Source organism: Corapipo altera, unplaced genomic scaffold, assembly GCF_003945725.1.
Source record: "Corapipo altera isolate COAL_440 unplaced genomic scaffold, ASM394572v1 98, whole genome shotgun sequence".
Taxonomy (NCBI): domain Eukaryota; kingdom Metazoa; phylum Chordata; class Aves; order Passeriformes; family Pipridae; genus Corapipo; species Corapipo altera.
The window spans coordinates 6,915,718-6,940,418 of NW_020884914.1; the positions used below are offsets into that span (position 1 = coordinate 6,915,718).

A 24,701-nucleotide genomic window follows, 5' to 3' on the forward strand; every position below is an offset into this window, starting at 1 on the left:
ATCATGGCAAGTGGGCCAATAAAGGTTCCTGCCTCCTTGTTCCGGGCTGCTGACCATGGTACAGGTGACCTCCTTTCAAGGCCAGGTTGGATGGGGCTTGGAGCAACCTGGGCTGGTGGAAGGTGTTCCTGCCCATGGCAGGGGGTGGAACGAGATAAGCTTTAAGGTCCCTTCCAACACAAACTATTCAGGGATTCTGTGATTGCACCACACAGCAGCCACACACCTGCACAGCTCAGTTCCACTGAGAAGGGTAACCACTACCAGTGTCTCCTTTGGTCTCCATGAACATACCCATTCCAACAGTGGGTCACAACATTTCCTGACTGAGCCTCACAGTTGCTCTCTTCTTTCCCTACCTCTTCCTCCCAGTCAGTCACAAGATTTAAAGATGGTCAGTGATCTAAACCAGTCTTGCCCCTGCCCCAGCAAACATTCCCAGTGCAGCCTCCCCACTGCTGTGTCTTTGGGACAAATGGATATGTGAGGAATCAGTCACCCATCTGAATCCCAACCCCACTGGCTGTTGCAGTTGACACAGTGCATACGGCAGAGAAAGGAAAAAAAGGGGACAGAGAGAAAAGGACATTTCCCAAATGTCATGGAGACAAATTCATGAACTCCGAAAGCACATTTAGAACGTTCACAGCCCAGTGAAATAATGGGCACAGAAACAACCATTGCCTGATACTGTAATTCCTGGCACACATTAAGACACCTGAAGCTGGCAATTCCAATTCAGACAAATAAGCAGCCTCCCTGCTTTGCTTCCTGCTCCTTCCCTTCTACCACTCCTGCTCTGGGGCAGCACTTGTGCAGTGACACAAAAGAAACCTGGAGAAAACTAATCCATCCAAACAAAATTAAGCCAGGTAAATTCTCCACTCCAGCTCAGTATGTGTCTGCCCAAACTCCTGACTGGCACAAGGGAGGAGGGGGTGCTGCAGTTGTGGGGAGAACAGCAGGGCTAAGAAGATGGGGCTTATGAACTCGAAATACAAGAGAAATGAAGGCTAAAAGAATGTTTCATGGTACAGATGAGCCCTTCTCCCCCTTCCCTCCAGCCTCTTACTTGTGCTGCTGCCAGTAGCTCAGCTGATCTCATCACAAGCCAGTCCAGGGACTAGATGGCAGGAAAAAAATGTTGATTTTCTGCCAGTTTAGATTTCTGAATAACTTGATGCATGGCCAGTCAAATGCCACTGTCAGCCCAAGGGAGCTGCTGAGTCTGTACATCATCCCTTCCAACAGCAGCCCATCGCTCCACCACTGCCAGGCTACACCCTGCAAAACCTTACTAAAAACTGCAGCAACAAAACCTGGTTTAAAAGGGCAGCCCTGAACCAGTCAGAACCAGGACAGCATCAGCAAACCACTGGTTACTGTCCTTAACAAGTGAGATCTTCGAAGAGAGGGCAGAAGGGATGGCAGATCAAAAAGCCAGAAAGCAAACAGAATTTATCACTTAATTTTTTAAAGGTTTTGAATGCCTACAATCATCAAAGCTGCATTTTTTGGCCTGACCAGCTTCCACCTTCGACACAGACACCACTCCCCACACATCACACTGTTTTAACAGATGTGATTTATATCAGCTCAGCAAAACCAAGACTGTGACTGTCAGAGATGTTTTTCTGGTTTAGGCTCGGCACTTCTGTGTGATCCAGGGCTGCTGAGATGTGACAGGGCAGAAGATCCAGGGGGGTGATGGACTGGAAAGCTGCAGATGCTCTTCCAACACACAACACTGTCCACGGGTCCAGTCCCACTTTCTGTGCAGTGACAGAGCGACAGTTCCATGGAAAAAGAGAGGTGGCCTGGACTGCCTGGAGCTCCTGCAGGGAATGATGTGGCTACCTCAGGATGCTGGATATTTAAGCCAATATTTAAGCCCCCTGTTCAGCCTCTCCAGTGTACAAGCAGGACTGAAATGCAGCAGGGAAACACTCTATGGATCTTACTCTACGAGTGAATTTTACCCAAAGGAAGTGGCAGCTTACACTGTGGAATCACAGTGGCAAATTAATATAATTTAAATACCAATTAACACAAAATCTGAACCGATCTGGCCCCTCAGAGGGGACTCCCAGGCCTTTCAGGGTACTAGAGATCAATGCTGCTTTAGGGGCAGACAGATCTCTGCTGAGATGGAAATTCTTCTCTGCCTCATACGTTTTGCAGCCTCCTCTAGATTTAAATCTGCCCAAAGGAACAATCTGAACAATCCCTTTGCAAACAGCCAAGGGAAATGGGCAGCAAGGCAGGATTTGCTGCCAACAGAGAGCACCAGAATGACTCCAGCTGCAGGGGACCTTCAGAAGTCCCAGCACAACCTCCTGCTCCGGGCAGGACCAGCAACACAATCAGACCACAGTGCTCAGGGCTGGAGTTGGATCTTAAAGACCTCCAAGGGAGAGACTGATCAGCCTGTCTGGGCAACCTGTTCTACTGGATGACTACCCAAAGGGTGAAAAAGTTTCCTTATATCAAGTCAGAACTACGTTTTATTCCCAGAGATTTGTCCATGGCCTTTAGCACCAGGTTGAGATCTCCTTAGTCACCAGCCCTTGTCTGGTGACACATCAACAGCCCAGACACAGTAAATAGCAACAGGAATTACAGAGCCTTTTTGGTGACATACAAAGGCTTTTAAAACAAGTAAGTCTGGACAACAATTGAAGCTCATTGATTTTCTGCGTTTGGATTCAAGCATTTCAATTTTTGCCTAAGCTACTCCTTTTTTTCTCACATTCTCCCAATACCAGAAGTCTTCTAGACATCCCTGTGTCTAAAGTTTTCATCCTAGCAAGGGAAAAGAATGTTTCCTTCCATTTTTTTCTCTAGTGATTTGCTAGAGAACAGTGGTGTTCCTACTGCCCTGCCCTACACTTGAGGCAAATCAATTTGCTGCTGGACTGAAAGCCTCACCCTCACCTTGACTATTCATGTTGGCAGCTGCTCCTGCTTTGTCACAGAACAAAGCAGCTGAGATTGGCTCCTGCCACACTTACACAATGGCAGCTGTTTTTCATAAGAGGGTGTTGTCATTCATTCAGCAGGAGTGAGATACAAGGAGGAGGAGGAACTGTGGGGAATGTGACAGCACTCCCGATGAGAGCAAACCTGCCAGGGACAACACACAGGGGAGGGACTGGAATTCATGGAAGCACCAAGTACCAACCTACCTGGAGCTGTTCTTTCCTAGATGTTGAGCTACTGTTAAACACCTCATCCTAAATTCATGTCCAGTTTTAGGTTCTGAATTGGAACATGGCTGTAGTTACACTTGACTAGACATGACTGCAATGCTCTGGGGTTTGTTCCTTTTTATTCCATTGAGGAATGAAGACTGGGGGAGAGAGGGAAGATCCACCTGAAACAGTGGAGTAGAAGAACCTTTAGCATCAGGCTTGTTGACCTGTGAGGGGGGCTTCAAACAAGGTCTGTCAGGCAATGATGGTGATGATGGTGATGATCAGCCTGACAAGAAATGGGGCACTGTGAACACTGAAGGGGAGGCTCTGGAACGTTCCTTGTGAAGGCAGCACAAGCAGGATCCCACCTCAAGTGCCTGACCACAAGTTCATAGAATTACAGAATCACAGAATCAGCTGGGTTGGAAGGGACCTCTGAGATCATCAAGTCCAACCCTTGATCCAACCCTGCTGTGGTTCCCAGCCCATGGCACTGATGAAACATCCAGTCTCATCTTAAAAACCTCCAGGGATGGAGAATCCACCACTTCCCTGGGCAGCCCATTCCAATGCCTGATTACCCTCTCTGTAAAGAATTTCTTCCTAATATCTAACCTAAAACTCCCCTGGCACAGCTTAAGACTGTCTCACTGATAGTTTCCTGGGAGTTCATCCATCATTGGAAACATAACGAGGAATTAGAATGTGCATAGCTGTGATCCCACTGGGATTACAGAATGTGGTGGCCCGTTCCCACGTTTGCAGGGTTGCTCCCAATGGATACAGACATCCTAGAGAGGACAGGCTGGGAGGTGAAAAGGAGTGAGTGCTCCCTCTACAAAGGAGCAGCCTGAATGCCCTGAACATTCCCTTCTGAGGAGGGAGGAGCCACTGAGTTTTGGGGTTTTTTTATCATAGAACAGTTTGGGTTGGAAAGGACCTTAAAGCTCATGAACAAGAGGAGCTCTAAGGACCCTCCCAACCCAAACTGTCCTGTGATGTAAGAAATACTGCTGAGCAATACAGGAACCACAGGTCAGAGCCAAGTAAGCAGAATATCAGAGACAACACAGCACTGAACTCTGTGCTGAGGATTTATGTGACTGCCCATGGGAGAGCCCAGCTCAAGAGGGCTGAGAGACAGAAGGATTGGGAAGGCACTGGCAGAGACTGCAACATAAGACCAGTGGAGATGACAGGCTTTAAATCACCTGCCAGCACTGAGAGAAATCTAAACAGCACTAAGAAAAAAAGAAGGGGGAAAAAAAAGACCAGACTAACATTTTTTGCCCAAAATTTTCAAGTCAAAATCCTTCCGAGAAGGTTCAAGTCAGCAATAACACTGACAAATTCCCAACTGCCTAAAATAACCTGACAGAGGAGGACTTTATCCTGTGAATCAAATGGGTTCTGTATTCATTATTACATAAAATGCAAATTTACCATAATGACGACTCTCCGTTTTTCCTATTTGCTTTTGTGGAAGAGATGAATTATAATGACTCAATAACAGCTCATTAAACATTCCCTTCAAGGATTACATTTTTATTGTAGCGAGCTCACAAGTGATATTGTTTGGATGTGTAATTTATTTGAATTAGTGCACGATCCTTTAATGTAAACCTGAGGTCAGTTTGCAGTGTCTGAAGAAATCATCATCCAAATTAATATTGATTGAGAGTTGGTAGTTGCAGTGGTGTCTTGCTCACCACCACAAAGCAGCCACTGCCACGTCCCTGCTAGAATGTGACACCTGAATTATCCTCTCCCTCTGTCAGAGGTTGCACAAAGCCTCAAGGCTCGAAGGAGGGTCAGGATTAGTCACTCTTTTCAAGGAGAGTGTTTATTATATTAAAGAGCAGTTGTTCTTGGTGAACTTGGCAGTTCCAGGAACTGATAATGGAATCTGCTGCCTTCTATCTTGAGATCAATTAGCTCAATACAGGGCACATTTCTTGCAGCAAAGAATCTCTTCAACAGGTGGCTGATGCACACTTCAGTCCATTTCTTATTTCTCACCCAAATTAAAAGGCAGTACCATCAAGCCCCTCTCTATGTCTTCTTAGAGCCCAAGCATAGAAATTACAGACCTGTTTTTAACAACTTCTCCAGCTTGAAAACATTTGCTCTCCTAATTTCTGGTCACCAGGACAGTGCTCTAGTTAATCCTTAGATGACTGGGATAAAGCTATTTTAAAGTATCTCATTGTGGTGGGTCAGAGAAGGAGGAAGTGCAGATGACTAATGATGCAGACAACAAATCTCTTTTGAAAGGGGATGACAAGCACTGTTTCCAGGACTGTTCATGCACCAGGCTCTGATTCTTTAACACAAAAGGAGCAGGTGATCATCTTTGGGCCACCAGCAACTACAACACCACCAAGTTTCACCTTACCCATCCTGCTTCTCTAGTTTCCATAACTCTGTGTTCTTCTCCACATAATAGCAGGGACACTGCCTCATTCCAGTTTACTCTACAGATTCAGAAACAGGAGCTGTTGGCTTAAATATTCTTGTGGCTGAGTAGGAAGAAAGATGCAGGATGCACTGTCTGAAGTTTTCTCATTACACGAGGGCTGGCAGCGGGTACTTACAGGGAATGCTGCACTGCCAAGGTGAGTTAGACCCTGATTAACAGGCCAGGCTCTGATCAGGTCAGGTTTCTCCTCAGTCCTCTCAAAGGTGGAACAAAGCTTGAGAAGGAGACAGGCACACAGCTCTCCAGGTCAGCAAATGAAAAAAAGAGGGTTCAGAGTACAGTGGCCTCCACTGCAGGTTTCCATTGACTTCAGGACTGTATCAGGCTCAAGGTAGGCCCAAGTGGGAATGGAACTGTATTTCTAGCAAAATAAATACAACTCACAGTCCCAGGCCAGAAAGGTGTACAGTCTGTCCTGGGATTTCTTACCTTCCCTTGTTCCCAATGTTTGACCCTTCTGCAATTCTTCTGAAATGCACAGTTTGGCCCACTGGTCATTCCAACACCCAAATCCTCTCCAAAGGATTCCTGGAGCTCTCAGAGAAGGCAGTGGCCATGCAGAGAGCAGTAACTCACACTGCCAGCCCGTGCCAAGGTTCTGTGCCAGGACATTTATCCAAGTGCTCACTGTTCACATGTGCACAGGGTTCCACTTTCATACATTTCACAGAACTCAGCCAGAAATTGCTTTCACACAGCCAGAAGACTGAGATTTTTTTTACTATTTAAAACTCAGCTCTTACTGTTTTGCACCTGATGAGATTATGCACGTTTGTGCACACGAAAATGCCAATCTCACAGCTTCTCTTTTCCACTAAGTACCAGCAGCAGAGCATAAAGCTCCTCAATTTCACAGACATCATTTTAACATTACCTACTTATGTTATTTGGTGCAAAGCACCAAACATCAGTCCCAAATTAAGAGTTATTTCAGCTTTTTCTTTCAAACAATCGCCCCATTTAAATGTTTCTCAATGATTTAAATGTCGATCTCTGGGGAGGAAACATAAATTGACCTGTTCAATCAGTGTTGCTGCAAGTGATCTGATTGTCTCCTATTCCCAGGGAATTTCAAGTGGTTTCCGTTACATAATTCAGACATTTAAAGTCTTTGTGAATATTCAAAAGGATTATGCAGGCTGGCAAGGAAGGCAGAAAGACCATAACATGTACAAGACACTTATTCATCTTCTTACCAAATGAAGCTTGATAAAGAGAATATGTAAGACTTAAAGGCAGTATATTCAGAATGCACTGATGGTTTTTTTTCTGGAGTGGAGTCACTGCACAAGAAATTCAGTGAGACAAGTTAAAAACTGAATTCATTAGAGATCAGATCATTGGGTGAGTTTCTGTGCCACAACAAAGAAGCTTGCCTGACTGCAAAACTCGGTAGATCCTTTCCCTGTCTTCCTTCCCCAGCTGCAGAGTATTTAATTTATAAAAGAATTAGCACAGATTTACAACAGCAGCACGACAGAACTAGACTGAGTAGCCTGTGCAGGGGGTTCATATCCAACCACAGCACTAAGCCCAGAGGCAGAAGGAACCTCTTTCCCTCTTCATGGGCTGCTGAAGGTGGGATGTGAATCTTTCCATTGCTCAGAAAAACTTGTGATTAGGGTTTCAATAATTTCTTGTTTGATCTCCAGCTCGTGACAAAGTAAGTTCTAGAGTCTGTCAGACATGAACTTGAAGCTGTGAGTAAAATGACCCCAAATCTGGGATCCTATGACAAGTTTGTTGCCCACCTGGCACATTGGATGTCAAGATATTCCAGATGAATCCACGGATCTCTGAGCACTGAGGGGATTGATCCGATTGAGATAAACAGAACTCATCTCAACTCTTTTCATTTCCCAGGAAGTCTTCCTATAGCTTTACTGGGAGACAGCACCAACAGAGCACCAGGAGCAGGTAGGCACACACCTGCCTCAGGGCACCCAGAGGCTCCTCTGGGAGCCTGCAGCCAGTTGCCATGGCATTGCTGGGGGACTGCAGGTTTTTGGTTCAGTGAAATGAATGCACACAGCAACATTTCCATCTTCCCTAACACACTCTCCACACGCCCTCCCACCTTCTCTGTATCTCCAGCTTCTCCTTTCAGTGATCATCATTTCTCTGCCAATAATTTCTCTTGTCTTTTTCTCCTGTGCTCCCCTGCCCCTACTCCCTCTCTGTGTGTTGCCTTCTCCCTACTCTATTTTTTTTCCACATTTCTCCATTATGGGATTTGTGTGCCTCAGTGCACCAATACTGTGATCCTTGTACACTGGACTAAAGGTCAAAATAGAAGCAATCAACAACTCACATGCCTGTGCTTACTTTTACATCTGATATTCAACACAATTCAGCAACGCCGGACCAGCAGTGCTCTCCTGGCACACATAAAAATGTTTAAACCACTCATAACTCAAATGTACATTAGTTAGAAGATTAAAGACTGTAACCAACCAGTTTTCATATTAACCTTCTGCTGGCTATTTCAATAAACAGCAGGTTTTTTAATTATTCATGCAGTGGGAATGCTGAATCCAATATTTCCAGTGGGACAGCTCAGTGCAAAAAACAAGAACCAAGGGGCATCTCAGACTGGAGCAGAACTCTGATATCCCTGTTATGTGCATATTCAGAAGCTCTGATATCAGAACTCTGAAAGACTTTAAAGAAGAGGGGAGTTTATTTGCAGAGGGTGGGTTGCAAAGGGAAAGTCACAATACTGTCTGTTTATTTGGCTTTTCCTTGTTTAATCATGAAGCACTGCTTACTGAGAGCCACATCATGGAATCAATCATGGAGTGGTTTGGGTTGGAAAGGACCTTAAAGTTCATCTCATTCCACCCCCTGCCATGGGCAGGGACACCTTCCACTAGCCCAGGGTGCTCCAAGCCCCGTCCAACCTGGCCTTGGACACTTCCAGGGATGGGGCAGCCACAGCTTCTCTGGGCAACCTGTGCCAGGGCCTCCCCACCCTCACAGGGAAGGATTTCTTCCTAATATCTACTCTAAATCTCTCAAATTTCAATTTAAAGCCATTCCCCCTTGTTCTATCACTACATACCCTTGCAAAATACCACCATGATGAAGAGGAAAATGGTTTAAGCAATCCCAAACCAAAGATAACAATCGAGTGGCTCAGAACATCCTCATCCCTGTGTCCACCACCTCACGGTGGTCTTCAGTTGAGATTTCACAGCACCAGCATAAAAGCAGCCTGAAAACACCTTAGAAGAAAGCAGCTGTAGAAGAAAGTACTTCAGGGATGTCCTCTGAGAAGCACTAGAAAGAATAAGCATGTTCTCTCTAGGGAAAAGGCAAATGCTAAAGGATATTGCCAACTTATTCTGGCACGACACAAACTAATTCCAAAACCACCTTTTTGAACTGTATTGGTCTGTATTGTTCTTTAAAAGAGAGGCATTCATTCAAAATCCAGAGACAAGTTCAATCCCCAAATCTGAAAACCCCATAAAATTGGGTTTTTTCAGAACAGCTAAAGTTCTAATAGCTTTTGTGTCTAAACATCCAAAACTATTTCATCTTGGAAACGGTAAAAATGAACCAACTGTGCTGAATCCTTTTACAAAGCAGAAAAATAAGTGCAAATCTTTGAGGAGACACAGCACATAAATCCCTGCCTCAGCACAGAGCTGCAGGAAGATGGAATAATTCCACAAAAGAACAGAAGCAGAATAAAAGAGGTGGCTGGAAGTAAAAAAGAGGTGAAGGAAACTGCAAAGACAAAAGGCACTTGTTCAAATTCCTCGGATCCAAGAATAAGTGTGACATGACCACTTGTCAGTAAGTGTGAGAAAGTCACTCAAGAGAGGAGTCATGTGAGGATTTCTGCCATCTCCAGTTGATAATGGACAAGTAATTTAATATTTTTCATAAATTTCAAAGGGCTCCTACATCAGAGGTGCTCTGCAGGAGTGAATTTCATCATCAATTAACTGTTTGGTTCACTCAACACCTTTAAGTCCCTTTGAACACAGAGAGTTTCTCAGCCCAGTGCCTGGCAGGAGACTCCCACCAATGGCCCTCCAACCAGCACTCCTTATGAGCAGGAGGCAAAGCAGCACCAGGAGCTACAAGGCTCTGCTCTCCATGTGACTGAGCACCCACAGCACGAAAATCAACCTTAAGGAATCCACACCAACCACCAGCACTGCAGTCTGGAAGGGCTCAATGTCACTTAATTAAAACTGCGTGCCTGGGTACAATCTTTAAATCACTTTTCTAATTAGGAAATGCACTTTGGCCCAGATCATCAGCTGTGTGACAACAGCAGGGTGCCAAACCAGGTCTGAGTCCAGCTGCAGGGGAAATTAATCTCATTATTCAGAAGGGTCTCTCAATCAGAACAAAAATTCCTCCTCAAAACATGCACCAAGTCAAGGAGAGGGGTCCAGGAATCAGTTCTCAGAGCAGCACAGGGAGTGCTGGATTAATCTAATTACACTGCTGTTGCTTTTTGCTGGCAAGCTATTTAGCAAAATGCAGAGAGAGGATAAAAGAATTGCCTCGTTCTGATTCTGCAGAAGATAATTAAGATTTGTTTGGTGGAACAAAACACAAATCAGGGTTGGGTTAAAAATCAACATAATTTTCAGTGTTTTCTGACAGCTGAGAGAGTGTGTATTAAAATGGATTAAATGTAATTATCCTCATTACTTTTTCCCCTGTTGATGCTGAAAATGACACAAGATTATAAACTTTAGGACAACATTCAGCATTGTTTTGGAGCAAATTGTTCTTTTTCTTCAAGCAAGTAATAAACAACCCAACAAGTAGCTAAAGAAGTGAAGCATCACCTGGAAAGCAGATCGAGACTGACAGAAGTGAGAGATCTACCATTGTGTTCCAGGCTGGCAACAGACTAATTGAAAATGGATTAAACAATGCAATATCTCTCAAAAATAAAAATAGGAGAGTCCCCCCACTGGTTTGGAAACAGCAGTGCACCAGCAAGTGGTTTAGCTGGGACCCAGATTAGAATCATAGAATGATGGAATGGTTTGGGTTGGAAAGGACTATAAAGCTCATCCCATTCCACCCCCCCTGCCATGGGCAGGGACACCTTCCACTAGCCCAGGGTGCTCCAAGCCCCGTCCAACCTGGCCTTGGACACTTCCAGGGATGGGGCAGCCACAGCTTCTCTGGGCAACCTGTGCCAGGGCCTCCCCACCCTCACAGGCAAGAATTCCTTCCCAATATCCCACCTAACATTCCTTCCCACTATCCCTCTGGCAGTGGGAAGCCATTCCCTGTGTCCTGTTCCTCCAGGCCTTGTCCAAAGTCCCTCTCCAGCTCTCCTGGAGCCCCTTTAGGCACTGGAAGGGGCTCTACGGTCTCTCCAGAGCCTTCTCTTCTTCAGGTTGAAATTCTTCATCCTCTTTCAGTTCCCAAGTCCTGGAGTTGGATTTTGAGGACTGACATCTCATAATGACTTCCAAGTAACAGTTTAGACTCCAGCACTCCTGAAAGTCTGGGTATAAGAGACACACACAACCTCCTCTCCTACCAAAGCAAGAGCTTCTACAGCAGAGCAGTTGTGGCTGCCTGAGTCACTGTGTTGCTGCCCACAAAAAGGTGGTCAGAGTTTCATCATTTATGTATTAGAAGTATTTTTAGGCACAAGTAACAGAAGTGTGCAGAGAAAAACCACATCTTTTTGTCCCAAGCTTTTACACTCTTTAATTCTGTTTTATGCTGCAGCACTGTTTCCGTGCTTATCCCAGGAAATGAAAAGCCAAACCATATGGGATTCCCAGGTGCCTCACAGAAAGAAGGAGAAAAAGGAAAATAAAAAATGCTTTCCATATTCTAGGCATGGCACAGCCCTGAATGACAAAGGCTTTTTCCTTGTCTTATTATCTTTTAACAAAAATCCCCCAAAGAGCCACCAACTCATTAACAAACTTCTGCACATGAATTCATAACCAGTTGCAGGTAGCTCAGTTCAAAGCATTTCTCCTTTGGCTATTAAGTCTCAACGGCATTTGAACAGAAGGGAAAAATCAGATTTTAGGCTTCATTTCAAGATTATGATTTAATTGATGACTTATTTTTTTTTTTAGGGCTAAGGATATGGACAAGAATTAGAAGATTATAAAACAAGACATATGAAAATAGCAGGTTGACTACAGATATTAGGTGGAAAAATATCTCCAGAGATAGTGCTTACAAAAAGGGGGAGTTAATGGGAAATTGGTTCACAGGGATTAACAAATTGTCAAATGCCCACATCACCTTTGAAAAGGTAAGTTATTTTATCCCTCAAGCCAATAATGAAGCAAAATATCTGAGACTTCTCAACAGGACACAGCATGGCTTTCCCTGTGACCAAGGGTGATGAAGGAAAGAGGAAGCATTGGTTAACAACTGGTTACCTGGCTGCACTGCTGAGGCAACTCCAGTCCTGGGATCAGTTCTGGGCCCCTCACAACAAGGCAGCCATGGAGGGGCTGGAGCGTGTCCAGGGAAGGGAACAGAGCTGGGGAAGGGGCTGGAGCAGCAGGAGCAGCTGAGGGAGCTGGGGGGGCTCAGCCTGGAGAAAAGGAGGCTCAGGGGGGACCTTCTGGCTCTGCAAGTCCCTGACAGGAGGGGGGAGCCGGGGGGGAAGTCGGGCTCTGCTCCCAGGGAACAAGGGACAGGAGGAGAGGGAACAGCCTCAAGTTGTGCCTGGGGAGGTTTAGGTTGGACATCAGGAAGAATTTCTTCACGGAAAGGGTTGTTGTTAAGTATTGGAATGTGCTGCCCAGGGAGGGGGTGGAGTCCCCATCCCTGGAGGTGTTTGTAAGGAAGGACTGGATGTGGCACTCAGTGCTCTGCTCTGCTTGACAAGCTGGGGATTGGGCACAGGTTGGACTCCATGTTCTCGGAGGTCTCTTCCAAGCTAAACGATTCTGTGATTCTGTAACTCCAGGTGTAGCACACCCACCACACCCACCAGCATTGAGGTTCAAGAGGATAGTGTTCACTGAAACAGGTTTTCAATGAAGAACAGAACATACACTGGGTAATGACTGTGAGAAGGATGAAAAGCCAGACAACAAAACACGAAGCTACAGGAAGCTGAAGGAAAGACTGGCTGAAAGCATTACAGTCCAGTAAACACCCAAAGAGAAGTCTGGAGCAAGACAAGACACAGATGCAGATTACCCATCTGGAGAATCCCCCTGAACTGATGGAACTCAGCAAGGTGACAGAGAACAGAATTTCTGCCAAACAAAACTGAATTCCATGGGGGAGGATCCCACCACAAATGATCTCCTCACTGATGTTCTTTGCTGTTTCTTTTGCTACTATGAGGAAATGGAAGAGCCTTGTGATGAGAAACCCTTATATAACAGTTGTTGGCAGACAATAAAAATAAGCACCCAATATCTCTTAGCACATACACTGTAGGTATGCACATGCATTGATTAATGTACTGTAAGCAAAGATCAGAAATGCTGAGAACCTTCTTCATGTACAAAATCCATCAACTGAAAATGACTCAGTGGGTCAGAGACTGACAAGGGGCATAATAACCACACTGGTTTAACTTCTCTAACTCAGAAAATAAAGCCGTGCTGTTGTGTTTGGCCAAGAGCTCTAACACCCACTGAGCTGCCCAGCACCTGCCATCACTCAGAGCTGGCTCTACGGACAGTGATGTTGTTTTGTGAAGGGACATTGAAACATTTTCTGTTCTAAGGACAAGCACTAGAGGCTCTACGGTCCTACTGACCATTTCTGAGCTGTCTTACCTCAAACATCTCTTGCTCTGCCCGTCGATGATCATCCAGGAGTTGCTCCATGTAGGTCAGATTACGGAATTTTTCGAGGTAACTACTGTATTGTTTCTGCAGCTGCTCCTCAATCTTCTCATACTCATCCATAAAAGCAGGACTGGGGAGAACAAGCACAAGCTGCTCAGTGAAATCTGCCTGGAGAAGCTGCAGCTGCCCCATCCCTGGAAGTGTTCAGGGCCAGGCTGGACAGGGAAGGTGAAGTGGAAGGTGTCCCTGCCCCTGGCAGGGGGTGGAATGAGATGGCCTTTAAGGTTCCTTCCAGCCCAAACCTGGGGGGTTGGGTTGGGCTGAGCTGGAACCACCCAAAAGTTCTGTGATTCTCTGATTCTATAAATATTGCCCTGCATATGCAGAATTCTGAAATACACTTTTGGTTTTGCAGCTTCCCTTCCATGTCTGCTAAACCAGCCTCAAAGGCCCTTTTGTTTGTAAGGTTTTACACTGCTTCAGACACCAAAAGCTCACTAAACCATTATGCAGAAATTACATAAAGCAAAAGGAAGGTTACTGTGCACCCACTACCATGACCTTTCACACAGGCACAAAGGCAGCATTTTGGCCCCTTTAGCAGGTGAATTTAAGTTGTTCCACAACTCCAAAAAATTAGTGTTTAGCGTGGCTGGTAAATCACATACTTTGCTGGGCACTTCCTTGCCACAAAAGTGTCCTGTGCCATTACAGGAATAACTAGACTTGTGTGACGAAGTGATGATGTCCTTAATACCACACAGCTAAATACTGCACCCTAAAAACCACTGCTGCTGCTTGATGCTTCACACCTCCCCAGTACACTTCCTCCGACACTGATCCAAAGGTGTATGTGAAACAATGGCATTCCTTCCACTGCTGATTTTTCTAGTATTTCCCCTTGTTTTTTTATACTAGGTCAGATTGTAGCTTGTATAAACCTGCAGCCTAATTAAGGGCAAGAAATCAACCCAAACTGTAAACCTGAATACCTTGATACCTTCAGTATCTGAAGGGGCCTACGAGGAAGCCAGAAAGGGATTCATCATCAGGAGCTGCAGTGATAGGACAAGGAGTAATATGTTCAAACTGAAAGAGGGGAAATTTAGGTTGGATATATGGAAGAAACTCTTCTCTGTGAGAGTGGGGAGGCCCTGGCAAAGGTTGCCCAGAGAAGCTGTGGCTGCCCCTGGATCCCTGGAAGTGTCCAAGGCCAGGCTGGACAGGGCTTGGAGCAACCTGGGCTAGTGGAAGGTGTCCCTGCCCATGGTGGCAGGGGGTGGAATGAGATGAGCTTTGAGGTCCCTCCAACCCAAACCAGTCGGTGATTCTATGATTCTACAGATTTTATGTCAGGATCAGAGGAACTGATCCCAACAAGGGATGTAGAATGAATTTTTTAACTGGTGGTTGAACTGGTGGTAGAAGCCTCTGGGAACAGTTCCACCCTTTATGCTAAAACTCATTTATGCAACAGATAATCAGCTCATAATCTTTACCGAACACTTTGTAGAGTCTGTAGCCTCTTCTGGCTTCTTTCCAGTTCCAATTTTCGTTTTTCAATCTTGGCTTCCAAATTGCTTTCATCCAAAGCCACATTATTCAACATGTCTTTAGTCTTTTGGACTTGTTCCTAAAAGAGAAGGAAAGTGAATCGTGGCTGGCCCTGGAATAATTAGAATTATCTTTCAGATGCTGAACATCATTCTGTATAATCTCATCTGTGTTTACTGAAGTAGGTAATGGAAATTAAAAAGTTCTTTGTGACCAGGATAATGAACTAACTGGACACTTCTAAATTTAAAACACCTTACTTTTTTCAGACATTTTTAAAGAAGAAAATGAAAAAAAAACCCACAGCTTTAACTTTCCTTCTCACTGAAAAAGCAGTAAAAGATAAATAGAAGCCTATCTTTTGGAACCATTAAGATCTTTTTGAAACCTATCTTAATGGAATCACTAAGGTCTTTTCCAACCTTAATGATTCCACAATTCTATCTGCATAAACACAGATGAGAAATGCATTTATTTCTTGGTATTATTTTAGGGAATTTTTTGTTTTCATAATTTTTTTTTTCCTTTTCAAGGTAAAGGTCGCTTTTGTAAAGAACTTACTCTATCTGAATATCTTCATCCTTTTCTAAATCTTGCTTTATCTGTTTTTTCAAACTATGGGAGGCATCCTGAACATTAACACAGGTGCTGCTGGAGGGGGAAGTGGGAATATTCCAGCTCATGAGGATGAGTACAATCAGTGTGCTCATGCTCAGGAAACCATGAGCATCTTTTGAGGAAGAGAGAGAGAACTTCAGACTCGCTGAAATTCCAGCAGCAACTGTTGGTGCTGCTCAGCTCAAACAGGTCACTTAATTAACTGGGCCAGAATTAATTAGCTAAGGTACATGTTGTTGGAAGCCAATCAGTTTACTATGCAGCTTTTAGTTCATCAGTGTTACTGCTAGAATGCAAAGTGCATGTTAACAACCTTTAATATTCAGATAGACTGTGAGCAGGAGCAGAAACATAAGATCACCTGGAATATCTACTGATCATGCACTGGCTGTTTAAAGCTGCAACTCCACTCCTTGTAATTCCACACTTGGACTGGATACAGTCTGCAGTTAACTAACTGATAGTAATCACTAGGATTTGATTAACCCTCCTCCTCACACAGCACAGCAAAAGGTTTGGAAATTCAGGAACCCAAGCACTGGAGCAAGGACAGAGCTGCCATGACTGGGACAGACAGAAGTTCCTCCAAAATGAGAACCACGACAATGCCCTGGCAGGGCACTGATTAGCACAGTGCTACTGATTAGCACTGATTAGCTCTTCTTACCCTTTAGCTCAGCTATCCTGCTTCCAGAGCCAAGCTTCCCAACTCCAGAGGTACCAGCACATTTTGGGTCACCAAGGTCACTCCCCGACTCTGCAGAGTTTACACAGCTTAGACAAGGTGGGGGGATGTAGATTTCCGTGCTGATTTAGGCCATTTTTATCCCTTCTGCCCAGCTTTTGGGGCAAAGTTCCTAAGAAAGCCAGGGAATATGACTAAAATGTGTTTTCTCCCAAGAGAGAGGCCAAGTGCAGCTATTTGATGAAGGAATGCTTCTGCACATTGAACCAGCAGTTACATAGTGTGACAGTGCAGCAAAGAGGATCTTAACATCTTCTAGGTGCTGTTGCTAGATTTGTTCACCCTTCCTGCTCACCCTTCCTGCTGCAGGTGTGATTTCTGCCAGCTCACAGCCATCACTGTGCCCTACCTCATTCACTGTTGATAAAAAGAGCTATGTCCTTCTTGCACGAGAGAAATTATATTTTTTCAATGAAATAAATATAATTTCGCTTACCAGAACACTGTCAATGGCAATTTTCATCACCTTCTCAGCCTCATTTATCTCCAAAGGTCTGGCAATAGATTCTGTTCTTGCTTCCTACGAAATAAAAATACACCAACATGTTTCCAGGCTGCACAAAGCAGTAGTATGCAGAACTGAGGGTGATCAAGCAACAGCGATGGGACCATCTGCATAATAAATGGGGTAGGAGTTAGTGTTTATTCACCAAAGCTGAGATGATTTAAAGAACAGGAGATGAGAAAAAGTCAGTTAAGTGAGGCATCTTTTCAAAACAAGGTTAAGTGCTACTGTCTGACTGCAAGTGTTCTTGGATGCAGACTTTTGGCAACTGCCCTGGTTTTCCATGTGGAGCAAGGTATGCAAGGGGGCACAAAGATTCCTTCACCTTTACAACACAACCCATGAAAACAGCAGTGCAGGTAGATGAGCACAGTGTTCCAAAAACCATGGAGCCAGGAGGATTATGAAGCCACCAAACTCTGCAGGCAGCTGGGACAGTCAGCCCCGAGCTTGCCAGAGCTCAAGGAGTGTTTGGACAACCCTGTCAGGCACATGGTGGGATTGCTGGGGTGCCCTGTGCAGGGCCAGGAGTTGGACTCATGATCCTTGGGGGTCCCTTCCAACTCAGGATATTCCACGTGCCTCCTATGCCCATGTGAAAATCGTTCTCTGCAGATGTTTGGGCTTCTCTGGTTCTGATAAACAAGTGGTTCAAACTCCTCAAAGAACCCCAGGGATCTTTCTTTAGATCACAAAGGATGGAAAAAGCCTTTTCCACTCTCAGGAGTTTTGAGTACACATGTGGTTAGGGGTGCACTTGTCTGATGTCTTAAACACTGACCTGGTCATTACATAAAAACAACTGCTTTACTTGTTTTGTACTGGGAGAAGGAGAGAGAATTTTGCAGCCCAATGTCCTTAAAACCATCTTACATTGGAAAAACATTCGGTAACGTGTGGATAAAGATGGGAAAAGCACCTCTCTTGAAAACACCCGACTAAGAACCTAAAAATGCTTTATACACATTGCAACAGGCAAACCCAGCTTACTCCATGTGATAAATAAATAACTGTGATTCGTGAAACAAATGGGTGATTACATCAAAATAAAACAAACGGATTGTAAAACTTAATTACACCCCCATAAAGAAATAAAACAGACCCTTACAAGGTCAAGGGGCCCTAAAACCTCTCTGCTATCCTAAGAATAAAATATGGTAGAACTTTACATCTTTTAGGCGCCTGTTCATCCAAGAATGCATGAATTATGACCAGTTGTAGAGATAACCCTTTTAGCTTTAGCTGTAAAAAACCCCCATATATTAAATGCTTAGCAAAAAAATGTAAAATGTATATGATATAATTAATATGCATGAAGTAGCTAAGATAAATGCCAAATGTACACTGTAGTAGGGGTGCAGATTTGGGAAATTTGTCCCCATTTCTGTCACCCAGCTGGCTGCTTGCTTTTACCATATAATAAACTCCTGTTCAAAAACTTATAGAAACAAGACTTTGTTTATCACACTCCAGAATGAATTCTGGAAGTAGACACAACAACTTTGCTAAAACCATGCCAGACACTCCAGATTGCACAGGGGCAGAGCCTGCTCCCTCCCCACCAAGTCAAGTCCAAGGAACTGCAGGGTGAACCCAACCTGGGAGCTCATCCAGCCAAAAAAAACCCCAACAAAACAAAACAGCTTTTTGTGCTGAGCTTATTCCTCTGCTGGACCAAGTCTCTGAGCAATCCAACCACATGCTGCACAAAGGCTTTTTTCCCGGCACAAGAAGTAGAAATATTATGTTGGAGAGAGTGACAGGAGTTACATCTGTGGGTGGCAGTGACAGCTTACACTGCCTGAAGTGCTTGTGAACATCCCTCTGTCCACTGAGAAATGCAAACTCCAAAGCAGAAGGTTAATCTGGATGAAAACAAGATACAAATAATTCCACAGGTAGATGTTTTTTGGAGGAAGATGGGCAAGGATAATGTAGCTGAGGAGCTGTTCTGGGAACATCAAGCATCTCAGAAGCTCAGCAAAATCCCCCTTTATTTGTGAGGCCTTTGCCAGGACCAGCCTGGTGCAGACACTGCCCTGCCAACTGCACTTGGTTCTGACAGCAACACTGAGATCCCTGCCACTGAGCCAACACACCTCAAACCAAAGAGCAGAAGGGAATTATTGTCCTTCCTACTTGCAAAAGAGATAAAAGAAACAGCGAGGATTGTCATTTTTAGTTATAAACAATCCCCTCACCCATTTCCCCTCAGTGAAACAACCCAGAACACACACAGGGCCCTGCACTGGGGGGTCAGGGCAGGGGACTGATGGTTTTAGAGAAACTTCTGAGGATCTGCCCTTTTAAGTTGGAATAATTTGTGCAAGTTTAATCTTCTGCCTTCCCTCAGCTTCCTGTGACGTTTCCTGTACAGACACCACAGTCTTCGTGCAAAAATCCACATCATTTTCTACAACAAGGTTCAGTTCTACAATCACAACCACTTGGAAAAACCTGTGAGGGCATCCCAGAACAGGGGAAAGGCTGGAATTTGTATTTTCAGACTGTGGAATCGGGGTTAAAGTGGAAAATCACAAGGGCAGGGCAATTAACCCCCTCACACCCCAAGAGACAGAGAGGAGAATCCTCTGGACACACAGCTTGCCCCTAAAACTCTGCCTTCAAATGTACATTTTCCACTTCACTGGTACAAACAGTAGCATTAACCTGACTTTGACTCTCTGGAGGAGTAAGTTTAAGTGGAAAAGATATTCAATATAACGGAAAAAATACTAATCTATAATGAAAATATAATGGAAAAAATAAATCTATTTTGAGACTATCAAAGCTGTCAACAGATTTTTTTGTGGATGTTTGTCACTGCTTCCCTAGGTACCCCCTCACTGGGCCATTTCTTGTTATCTCATGAACACTCTCAAAGAGAAGACTTTTATTTTTAATATCTCTTTTCAGGAAGGACCCTGTAACTGGCTATATAGAAGAGGATTAAAAGGAAGGTAGCTCACACATTAACAAGCCTGGATAAACATCCCACAAAGATCAGGATGATGCTGGGAAAAGCATTTATTCTCAAATAGCAAAGCTGGTCAGTTTAAACATTGTAAGGTCATCAGCAAATTAAATAAAATGAATTTAACACAACCACTGTGACTATCTCTGACTTCCTGCATGAGCAAATAAAATATATTCTTCTTTCAGCCCAACTCATCCTCAGTGGTATCTCCTACCCAATGTAAATACACAGAAAAATGACAACTGGGATTTTTAAAAGCCTGGCTTCACACAAAGGCACATCTGTTCTTGCTTAAATCTGTTGATACAAATAGGCTTTACCTGAAGGCAAACCCAATTTTCTGAATTTATCCGAACACCAGGTATTTCATCACCACTGGCTGTACTCACAATTCCTTGTGTTCAAAAAAAAAAAGTGTGCAAATTAAAAATACAGACTCGTTCATCTAATGTACTCTTTGTAATTAGGTGTACTCATCAGAATACACATTATGATACTCCAGAGGTTTCCCTTAAATTGACTGTTAAAAATAAAGAGTTCTCAGGAGAGATTAAAAAAATAGAAAAAAATAGAACAGTGATGGACTAAGCCTGGTAATTCCAACTGCAGAAAGCAAACCTCCATGAAACCAGAGAGGTATTCATGAACAAGGGGATTGTTTATCACTTCCCAGAGCTTCTGTTCCAAGTGTCCAGGAGCTCCCTGGCTACAGCTTTATCTGATAAATACTGACTAAAAATCAGGGAAGCATCTGTAACATTATTTGTGATGAACTAATTAAAGAAAATACATGAAAGCACACAAAAGACACCATTGGTGGTGTTGGTTATCCTCCCTGGTTGGACTATTTGGTGCTGCATGGAAAGGCTGAGACTAATTCCTCAAGTTTTGAATCTTACTTTTGACAAGGCCACCTGGAAGTGTATACAAATTATTGATTGGTTTAGACTCAAAACCTTTGTTTTCTTCATAAATGAGAATTTGATTACAAAGCAAGATTTCTAATCAAAAATTAGCTGACTGCTTGACACAGCAGCACAGAGCCTGGCACATGGGGAGTTCACACAGAAGCCAGTTCTGCACAGATTGCCCCAGTTTGGGCATCAAAAGTGAAATTTCCTTTAAGTAAAACGGAACTGCACCCGTTTCAGGAAATAACACTGATCTTAAGGCCTTCAAAACTCCATCTGTATAAAGCATTTACTCATCTCTTTTGCTGTGTCCCCACTGAGTGATGAACCCTTGGGTCACACACCGGTGACAGACAAGGCCAGATTTGGGGAGCAGGAGCCCAAGGTTGTGTCTAGAGATATCAGATGAGCAGCCAGACTTGTGGCAGAGGCCAGGAGCTGAGGTCCTGGGGTTTGCTGCAGCCCCAGCCCAGCACAGGACCACAAGTCACCGTTATTGCCACCACACTCAGGTGGGTGTTGCAGCACAGCTTCCAGCTGCCAACAGGTAACGAAGCCACTGGTTCATCCAACCAGGAATTCAATCTCACCCAGCAAACAAGCATCCTGGAGGACACAAATACAGAGCTAGTGACCTTATCAAATACCTTATCAAACACTCCTGCAGCTTCACTGCCAGACATCCAGCTGGCTCCAACTGAAAATGCAGGGAAGCAGGATTGCCTTTCCTGGCAAGAACCATTCCACTGCAGCCTTAAGTTTTCTGAATGTGGAAACACAAGGACCTCTCTGCCCCTCCAGGATCCTTAGGGAATACCTATCCTTTATTGGAAGTATAACTCCTTTTAGTGTGTGTATCCTGGGCTGCACCCAAAGCTACAAGAGAGCTGTGGCTGCCCCATCCCTGGAAGTGTCCAAGGCCAAGTTGGACGGGGCTTGGAGCAACCTGGGCTGGTGGAAGGTGTCCCTGCCCATGGCAGGGGGGTGGAACTGGATGGGCTGCACAGGAATGTCACAGGTAGGAGGATGCTTCCACCTCTGCAAATGCACCCACCACTTCCCCTGCAGGGAATTTTCCCCCAGGAGCCTTATACTCAGCTAAAAACAAAGAGCCACTACTGCAAAACCCGTTCTGCAAATATGCCCACTGAGATATTTCCAACTGGTGAGGGTTTTCCATCATTATGGACCAAAAATTTATAAACTCCCTTTCTGCTTGCTTCATGGGTGCATAAATGGATGGAATTCCAACCTGCAGGAAGGAACCAAGGCCAAGTAATCAGGTATGACCAGCACACGAGTCGCTGATGACAAATGTGGTGCAATAAATGTATGTACTGATGTGCTCAAGGTCTAGCAGAGGTTTCTGAACACCTTTTTTGTGGTGAAGACCAGAAATGAAAGCTTTTTTTTAACACACTGGTCTTGCACCACAGAGAATTTGTGCCCCATCCCTGGAAGTGTTCAGTGCTGGGTTGGATGGGGTTTGGAGCAACCTGGGCTAGTGGAAGGTGTCCCTGCCCATGGCAGGGGGTGGAACGAGATGAGCTTTAAGGTCCCTTCCAACCCAAACCAGTCTGTGATTCTTTCTACGAGTTTTTGACTGCAGGTAAAATTCTTCTTTGTTTTTCAGGAATTCTAAGCCTGATGAATGCAGAAGTGACACTGCCACTGTTCCTTTCAGCCTCAATCCAGACAGCATCACAGCCCCTCTCCCTGCAAACAGGTTTGGCAACTCCAGCTGTCCATGCAGGCCATAAAGCTCTCCTTTTGAAGAGTTTGTTGTTCAGGGAGTTCACTAACACACACTGGGATCATATTTGGCCAACAAAGGGAATGGATAATTAGGCATCATTATATAGGAACAGGAAGTCTCATGAGGGACATTAAAAACAATCCAGAGTTTCTGAAGGAATCTGATCCTTCACAAAACCCTGTTGTCTCCCTCAAGAGATTAAAGGTACTGATAATTGAGAATTTTGCTGCTTCCAGGCTATGCTGCTTGTTTTCATGCTCATCTCAGCAGTCCTCAGAGGGAATCCATGGAGACATTTCCCTGTTGAGCAATGCAGGGTCTCAGCCACAGTGCCCAAACCCCCAGCTATCCCAACATGTAAAAACCACGTCACAAGGAGATACAAGAAAAGTGGCAGGAAAACATCATTTTCCTGTGAACCAAAAGAACCAGAAAGACTGCCCAGACAGATCAGAAGTCATCTGCACATGTGGTTCTGCTGAGGCAGGAAAAGGAACTTTAAAGTTTTGTGGCAGGCACCAAGTTACACTGCTCTGGTCCCTCCCCACACACCCCACCAGGTCTCTTCTGGGTCAAGAGCTGATACCACTGATTCACCCTCAGCTCACAAACTCCAGCATGTGCTTCCTCTGACCTTCCTACACCCTCAAAATCCTCACCTTCTATTTACTTTGTGTAAGGATTGATGACACACTGCAATGATAAAGTTTGGATTAGTCCTCAGCATTACCAGGCGTCACTTCATGGGTCCTTAACCAGGTTTGGGATGTCTCCTCTAGAGCATGGGAAGATCACAATGAAGACCTCTCTTCTAGAAGAGCAGAAGTGAAGCCTGTGAGCGGAATTCCCAACACAAACAGATAGAAATGGCCTTGGGCAGCATGGGCAGTGGGAGATTGCTGGTTGTCTTTTAAAGGAAAAAAGAGGGGGGGGTGACCAAGAGAACAAAACACCCAGTCAGGCAAAAATCTTTTCAGCTTCTTCTTATCCACATTCTTCTGCAACAACATTAGAAATGGAATTTCCTTACCTTATATAAGAAAACTTCAGGAAGGGTTATGATTTTCTTAGAGAAAACAAAGCAACAAAAAGCAGTGTATTTTTCAGGAGCATCTTTCAGGCCTCAAGGACACACAAAGACATCACAGAAAGCTGCAGCAAAGGTGGCAGCAAGACCTGTCCCCCAAAGAGAAAGGGTAAACTTTTCCTTCAGCAAGCACTGCCATACAATTTGGGTTTCCATTCCCAGGAAAGCTCAACCAGTGGTGACTGGAGTGGCTGTTGTTTTCATGGAATCCTGGAATCACAGAGTGGTTTGGGTTGGAAGGGAACTTTAAGCCCATCTCGCTCCAACCCACACCTTCCACTAGACCAGGTTTTGTTTGCAGCAACAGAAATACTGGGTGGATCACTTTGGGCAGGAAAAAAGGCATTTTAAAGAGCTAAAAATAACTAAAAATCATTGTCCTTATGTTTAAGTCAGCACATTTTCCTCTTCTGTAATTAAAATTTTGACATGGCTATCTTTTGTGTCTCATGAATAGCAATAATGAACAACCAAAACCTCACCAGATATTCAGAAGACAGTGTTCCTGATTTAGCTTAATTAGGTGGAACTTCTTCCAGGCTCACACAGGTTTTGACAAATGCTGTGACACATGAAAGACTGTTCAGATGGGATTTTCTTCCTTGCCAAACTAGAATGGCTTTTTAAAACAGTCTAGAACTGAGCTATAAGAATTCAGATCTTCCAACTACCAATGCATTGACACACCTGGTCCCCAAACCAGCAGGAGAAATGTTCCACCCATCAGTTTACAGTTGATGCCATGTCTTCAAGCTGAATACTCCTGGGAAGTTCAACAAAACTATTTCTTATATAAAATACACCCATGTAGCACACGACCATGGTTATGGACAAAGCAATCTATAGGACAGTATTAATCTAATTTTATATTAGAGCTGCAAGGGTTAATTTTGGCTTCCCACTTTCCAACAAGCCCTACTCCTCAAATTGATAGGTTAGGTTTGGGTTAGAAGCAGGACAGTTCAAAAATTCTGAAGTAAACCAGGTGATTCTCCAGAGTTCTGGCAATTTCAAGATACAAATTTCCACTAGAAATCCTACTCGTGGCAGTTTCATAACCAGAGCCCGGGGAAATGAGAGAAATTAGTTTATCAGCCTCCCCCAGGCAG

General features: G+C 44.4%; 1 protein-coding gene across 2 annotated transcripts in view; it reads right to left on the bottom strand.

The window, feature by feature from the left end:
- CLUAP1 (clusterin associated protein 1) overlaps positions 1-24,701 on the bottom strand; it is a 61,121-nt gene that overhangs the window by 24,063 nt on the left and 12,357 nt on the right. For both annotated transcript variants that reach the window (XM_027655010.1, XM_027655009.1), the window contains exons 6-8: positions 16,793-16,876; positions 14,939-15,072; positions 13,428-13,569 (exon numbers count right to left, since the gene is read on the bottom strand). In XM_027655010.1, coding sequence (XP_027510811.1) covers positions 13,428-13,569; positions 14,939-15,072; positions 16,793-16,876 — 360 coding nt within the window. The remainder of the gene's footprint in view (positions 1-13,427; positions 13,570-14,938; positions 15,073-16,792; positions 16,877-24,701) is intronic.